Source organism: Aspergillus welwitschiae, assembly GCF_003344945.1.
Source record: "Aspergillus welwitschiae strain CBS 139.54b unplaced genomic scaffold BDQ94scaffold_30, whole genome shotgun sequence".
NCBI lineage: Eukaryota > Fungi > Ascomycota > Eurotiomycetes > Eurotiales > Aspergillaceae > Aspergillus > Aspergillus welwitschiae.
The window spans coordinates 293969-300742 of record NW_020798724.1 but is presented as its reverse complement, the minus strand read 5'-3'; the positions used below and the strand labels follow the sequence as shown (position 1 = coordinate 300742).

The following is a 6774-nucleotide window of genomic DNA, read 5'->3' as shown; positions in this document are numbered from 1 at the left end:
TTTTTTTTTTTTTTTTTTTTTTTTTATTATTTTTTTTTCTTTCTTCTTTCGGTATGCGTTGAAGCCTTTGGTGAAGAAGTGTCTGTACCTCGGGCAGAATAAATGACTACCCGAACAACCGAAATGGTTGGCGTGTTTATTTGACGTTGCGGACAATGTCGTCAAAAGCTTTCGCGACATAGGCGACGTTCTTCTGGCTCACTGTTTAGGGAAAGAAATGTTAGTGGGTGTGTGTGGGGATTAGAATTGGGGGGTGGGGTAAGGGGAAAGCTTACAGCCGCTGATAGAAGCTCTGCCGGATTTGATGAGGTAGACGTGGTACTTCTCCTTCAGGGCTTGGACTTGGGTCGGGGTGAGGCCAGTGTAGGAGAACATGCCATTCTATGAGGAGTTCGTGATTAGCATGCATGCATTTGGGATGGGACTCAAGAGGTGGGTATGTACCTGTTCAACGATGTGCTTCCAAGTTCCGGGGGTCTCAAGTCTGACGAGCTCATCGTACAGAGCAGCGCGCATGGCCTTGATACGGGAGCTCATGACCTTGAGATCATCGTGCCATTGCGTGGTGAGGGCATCGTTCGTCAAGACCTTCTTGACGATGGAGCAACCGCCAGTAGGACCCATGGAGAACTCGCCGCGAATGAAGTGGCAGAGGTTGTTGACGACAAGATCGCGGAGGTTCTGGGATCCCTCTGCGACGACGTAATGGAAAGCGCCGACACGCTGGCCATAAAGACCGAAGTTCTTGGAGAAGGACTGCGCAACACACATTTCCATCTGTGGCTTCTCGTTGAGGAAGTAGCGCACGGCCCAGGCGTCCTCATCGGCGGATCCGGAGGCAAAACCTTGGTAGGCGGAGTCGAAGAAGGGGAAGATCTTCTTACGCTCACAGATCTCGGCAATGGCCTTCCATTGCTCCTTGGAGGGGTCGAGACCGGTGGGGTTGTGCGCGCAGGCATGCAGAAGAATCACGTCGCCTTCCTGGGCGTCGGATTCAAGGGTGGACATCATGCCCTCGAAGTCGAAAGAGCGGGTCTCGGGCTTGTAGTAGGGGTAGGTCTTGCGGGGGACGCCGACGAGGTCCCAAATGGTGACATGGTTGGCCCAGGAGGGGTCGGAGAGCCAGACGGTCTTGGGCTTCATCTTGTGAGCGAGGAAGAGAGCGCCCAGATGGTTGGCGCCAGTGCCGGCGACGGACTGGACGGAGCCAATGCGGCCTTTCAGGGCCTTGTGCTCCTCGCAGAGGTTTTTGGAGTCGAAGCCGAACATCAGGTCCCGAGCCAGCTCGAGGAACGGGATGTCGCCTTCAATCGCGGTGTATTCGTGGCGGAAGGGGCTGTCTTCGGCGAGCAATTGCTGCTCTGCCTTGCGGACGGAGGGCAATGGCCAGGGCTTGCCATCGTCAGTGCGGTAGACACCGACACCGAGACTGACTTTGTCGGGGAAAGTGTCGTTGGCGTATTCGCGGTTGAGAGCGAAGATCTCGTCCGCCGGTAGCGGGGTCAGGTTGAGGACAGTCATTGTGGTGGTAGTGGTGGGAGCAGTTGGAGGAGTCCAGGGAGTGGAATCGAGGGAATGTGCAGGTTATTGCAACCAATGACTCAGATTTGAGCAGATGATCGGAAGAGGTATATAAGGTGGAGGGGGCAATCGGTAAGATTTTCCGGTAGAGAAGCGGCGGTGCGAAAAAGGTGGAGCAAGGGAGGAAAAGATTCTAGAGGGTGGAGGCGTAATAAGATCTAGTCGCGATGCAACACGAGGAGCGGATATTTACTGAGGGGGAGAAAAAGAAAGGAACGGATATGCTAAATTCAGTAACAAGGTGGATCAGTGCGAGCAATGAGTCAGGGTGTGGTGAAGAATTGAAGCCGTGAGGAGTGGCCGATATCGCCCATCGCGATGCCAGCCGTGCGGGTTGGCGAGTCAACTAAATACCCGCTGCTGCTTCAATCCCTCGTTCCCCAGACTGCCTACGTCGATCGAAGAGATTTTGCTTTTGTTTCTTGCCACTGACGATGCGGCAAATGCGATGACGGCAAAGTCTGTCTAGTGAAAGGTTCCTGAGAAGGCGAATTGGTGGGTCGAACCAGACATTAGGAATGCGACCCTTGCTGCGTTGTGCCTGGAGCAGTAACAGATGGAGGAAGTTGGATATATTGTCTCTCACTTCCTCGTGTCATCTTCCTTCAGCCCCGGGGGGCCAGAATTCGTGTCCCTGCCTCACATTGCTTAGCGCACTCGCAGTTCGTAATTGTTGTTTGCAGGATCCATGTCAGATGAATTATTACTAGCTTTGTCTATGCGAGTCAGCTGGGCGGGTGTGATAACTAGTTAGCCGGTTATACGTAGTCAATGAGACAATGATTAACCACAAATGCTACCCTACTAACCATCTACTAACTCCGAACTAGACTATCAAGCTCTACTGTCATATTGATTGACGGACAGCGACGGACTATAGCAGACGGCTACATCCGGCTATTGTCTGCTTCCTCCGAGCGCTGTCGGATCCGACAGTAACCGAGCGGACATTCAGCGAGAATGTGAGAAGCTACTTAGATACCATCAGAAGACCAGGCGTTATAGTGGTCATTCCCTGTTGTCCGACACCCAAAGACGAGGATGGCCTCAATTGAAGCTTGCATTCCACGTGAAATAAGGTTGCACAGACGAGCCACTCCCTGATAACGGATCGAGAGCCGAGCATATGAGGGGTCGTGAGGGGTTGGCTGTCCCTCATCAGAGGACATGGTCATGTCGACTTCTCCCGCACTTGTGCCTTGGATCAAATTTCCCTAATTTCTACCATCGGATAGACTGACATCACTATGTCTGCGCTTAAAGACGAAAAGACCTTGAGTGAGCTACGGCCCCGGGTCCTTATCCAACCACTTCACAACAGCATCCCGTCGGAGTTGCTACCTCGGTTCGACCCGGTCTATGTGGAACACTACAACAAATACAATGCTGGGAGGCTACATACGCATGAGGTTCCTATCGAAGACTTCCGCAAGAACCCAGCCAAGTATGCCATTGCCTACGGCCGTGCTCAAGGTCCTGATGTCTTCCGCATCACGGAGCAGAAATGTCCCGTGCAAGGGGGCGAGATAACCATCCGTATCTTCGAGCCTGCCCCGAAAGCGGATGAGCATGGCAAGGCCAAAAAGAGGGCTGCGTTTGTCAACTTCCATGGGGGAGGCTGGGTGTTCGGCGATCTCTCAGTTGATCACGATTTCTGCAAGACACTCGTCGATGGCCTGGACGGGCACTTGGTCGCGTTTGATGTCGACTACCGGCTAGCTCCTGAGCACAAGTATCCGATCCCCGTTGACGACTGCTGGGCCGCTTTCAATTGGGTCAGCTACAACTCCCTGTCTACATCGACCGGTATGGTCAATACCAACTGACATCCCGTGCAGATCCGCTCCCAGAAAGCAGAGGAGTTCAACGTTGACCCGAATCGAATAGCTGTTGGAGGTTGTTCGGCCGGAGGCCACCTGTCAGCCGTGGTCGCTCATCTCTGCCGTAATGGCGGCATTCCGTTGCGTCTGCAGGTGCTGAACGTGCCCGTATGTGATCTACACAGCGGCTACACTCCGGATGGTGAATTCGATCGGGAGAACTGTCCCTATGAGTCCTACAGAGAGATGGAGTTCACCGCAGCTCTTCCGGTAGCACGGATGGCTTATTTCCATCGACACTTTTTGGGGGTTCCCCGGCCAGCACGTTCAGAAGAGGTAAGTAGTACCGTAATTGCTGCAGCCGGAGCTGCACACAACTGCAAGATGCTGATGTGATCCATAGGACTGGAAGATCTCCCCCATATTTGCGCCTGACTTTTCTGGACTAGCACCTGCGTTGGTCTTCACCGCCGAAATGGATCCTCTGCGGGACGAAGGGGAGGCCTACGCTGCCAAATTGAAAGCTGGCGGTTGTCGAGTGGAAATGATGCGTATGGCAGGAGCACCCCACACATTTGCCATGTTGGATGGCATCTTAGAGAGCGGCCGTATATATACCAAGAAGGTCATCGAAGCGATGAAACGGGAACTGACAGTGTAAATAATCAATTGGTTCGGTTGAAGGGATATCGAAGATGGAGAGCAGTGTTAGTGCAGAGCGACTAGAAGATGGAAATGCGGAGAGACAGCAGGATCATGGTTTATCCGACGAGAATCTTTACCGTATGATACCATTTAGGCTGGGCAGCGAAGGTGTGGCAGACGGGTAACCGGCGTCCTGAACATTACCGGGCCGGGAGATTTCGGCAGGCGGTATCGGAAACAGTTGGGGTGGATTAAATATGCGCGGCTGCTGCTGCTCTTCTTCTTCCCTTCTTTTCTGCGTGGTTTGTTTGCCGTCCCCCAGGTTTTGGGTAGAATTGGAATATCATTAGATCTGTCGTCTTATTTTGTTTATTTTAGAGAGATAAAGTACGACCAATCCCTTGCACACATCCTCGACAGGATGTGAATTGTTTCCCAAAAAATGGCACCATTGGTTAGCCAGCCACACACAGTGACTAACGCGCGTGATGATGAATAGATCCAGAAGCCGGTCGTCATGTTGACATCTGCCCACACTTCCCGAGCCGCGGTGCGCTCGATGGCCTCCTTGACACATGCTGCATCTCGAGCTTCGGCTTCCCCCGCAGTTGCCCGCACTGCCGTCGCTTTCACCCCCGCCTCGTTCAGTTGCCGTCGTCTTCTGAGCTCCAATAGCCGACCTGTTCAACACTTCCCCCGTCTTCAGACCTTGACTTCCACCTCCAGCAAGAGAGCCTTTGGCACTACTGTCAAGATGGTATGCTCTACCTTTTCCATTGAATCGCATCTATCATATGGATGACTTCGCTATGGGGGAAGAGCCCCAACTGCGAGACGTTGCTAATCGGTTATTGTTTTAGTCTTCGGCTACCCGCATTGAGACCGATGCCTTCGGTGAGATCGAGGTATGTGCTACACTGATGCACACGATGCGTATAGAATGCGAATGCTGACTGCTTTTCTTTTCTAGGTCCCCGCGGACAAGTACTGGGGTGCCCAGACCCAGCGGTAAGACCCCGATTTCAACAATCGCTGCCATACTGCAAACTGGCTATGCGACCGATACACGAAGTGAGCAGATGCTGACTGGCGCGACAATAGCTCCCTGGGCAACTTCGACATCAACCAGCCCCAGGACCGCATGCCTGAGCCCGTTGTCAAGGCTTTCGGTATCCTCAAGGGTGCTGCTGCTGAAGTGAACATGAAGTTCGGCCTTGGTAAGCCGCTATCGATTAAAGCAGCACAGCTCCGGCGAAGTTAACACCAGGAAATTAGACCCCAAGATCGGCGAGGCCATCAAGCAGGCTGCCGCCGAGGTTGCGGAGGGCAAGCTGATGGACCACTTCCCCCTCGTCGTCTGGCAGACCGGTTCCGGTACCCAGTCCAACATGAACTCGAACGAGGTCATCTCCAACCGCGCCATTGAGATCCTGGGCGGCGAGAAGGGCTCCAAGAAGCCCGTCCACCCCAACGACCACGTCAACATGTCCGCCTCCTCCAATGACTCCTTCCCGACCGCCATGCACATTGCTGCCGTTTTGGAGCTGGAGAACACCCTCCTGCCTTCCCTGAGGAGCCTGCGCGATGCTCTCCAGGTCAAGGTTGAGAAGTTCGACAAGATCATCAAGATCGGTCGTACTCACCTGCAGGACGCCACCCCTCTCACCCTCGGTCAGGAGTTCTCCGGCTACGTCGCTCAGCTCGACCGCAACATTGAGCGTGTCGAGACTAGCATCCCCCACCTCCGCTACCTGGCTCAGGGTGGTACCGCCGTCGGTACTGGTCTGAACACCTTCAAGGGTTTCGACGAGGCTATCGCTGCTGAGGTCACCAAGTTGACCGGCACCGAGTTCAAGACTGCCCCCAACAAGTTCGAGGTTCTGGCCGCCCACGACTCGATTGTCGAGGCTTCCGGTGCCCTGAACACCCTGGCCTGCTCTCTGTTCAAGATTGCCCAGGACATCCGTTACCTTGGATCCGGTCCCCGCTGCGGTCTTGGTGAACTGGTCCTCCCCGAGAACGAGCCCGGCTCTTCCATCATGCCCGGCAAGGTTAACCCCACTCAGTGCGAGTCCCTTACCATGGTCTGCTCCCAGGTCATGGGTAACCACGTCGCTGCCACCGTCGGCGGCATGAACGGTCAGTTCGAGCTCAACGTGTTCAAGCCCCTCATGATCCGCAACCTGCTGCACAGCGTGCGCATCCTGGCCGATGGCATGGCCAGCTTCGAGAAGAACCTGGTGCACGGTCTGGAGGCCAACGAGCCCCGCATCAACTCTCTCCTCCACGAGAGGTATGTATTTCACCAAAAAATGGGACCTTTTTTGTAAAGAATACAACTAACGGTGGTGTAGTCTGATGTTGGTCACCTGCCTGAACCCCGTCATTGGCTACGACATGGCCTCCAAGGTCGCCAAGAACGCCCACAAGAAGGGCCTCACTCTGAAGCAGAGTGCTATGGAGCTGAAGGCTCTGAGCGAGGAGGACTTTGACAAGTACGTCCGTCCGGAGCTGATGCTGAGCCCCAAGGAGAAGAAATAGATGTATAGCGGGAGGAGAGATGTTTTGGCTTAGCTTGGAGGAGTCATCTAGCGAAGACTAGCTTTTGCCTAGGAGATATCTGTATACTCAGGAATACTACTGTACTATTCTTATTGTTCAGCTTATTGCTTCGATACTGTTCTTCACTGTACGGAGTATAGAATTTTCTCGGGCTGATGACGGGGCT

At 53.9% G+C, this 6774-nt stretch overlaps 3 protein-coding genes across 3 annotated transcripts; 2 read left to right on the top strand and 1 right to left on the bottom strand.

Annotated features, from left to right (window-relative positions):
• On the bottom strand, positions 1-2140 carry BDQ94DRAFT_148946 (putative aspartate transaminase). The gene is made up of 3 exons (XM_026767284.1): positions 445-2140; positions 276-381; positions 1-201 (listed from the first exon to the last, which is right to left on the bottom strand). The coding sequence occupies exons 1-3, from the start codon at positions 1519-1521 to the stop codon at positions 137-139; spliced, it is 1248 nt and encodes a 415-aa protein (XP_026623414.1). The 5' UTR covers positions 1522-2140; the 3' UTR covers positions 1-136.
• A 237-nt stretch (positions 2141-2377) lies between these two features.
• BDQ94DRAFT_148943 (Alpha/Beta hydrolase protein) lies at positions 2378-4299 on the top strand (the record flags this gene model as incomplete). The annotated part of the gene is made up of 2 exons (XM_026767283.1): positions 2378-3356; positions 3420-4299. Coding segments are annotated over exons 1-2 (901 nt in total), but the record flags the coding sequence as incomplete, so codon positions are not given.
• On the top strand, positions 4300-6693 carry BDQ94DRAFT_148940 (class II fumarate hydratase). Its single transcript, XM_026767282.1, has 7 exons — positions 4300-4433; positions 4546-4803; positions 4907-4951; positions 5017-5054; positions 5148-5263; positions 5322-6339; positions 6401-6693. The coding sequence occupies exons 2-7, from the start codon at positions 4564-4566 to the stop codon at positions 6585-6587; spliced, it is 1644 nt and encodes a 547-aa protein (XP_026623412.1). The 5' UTR covers positions 4300-4433; positions 4546-4563; the 3' UTR covers positions 6588-6693.
• Positions 6694-6774: the final 81 nt, after the last annotated feature.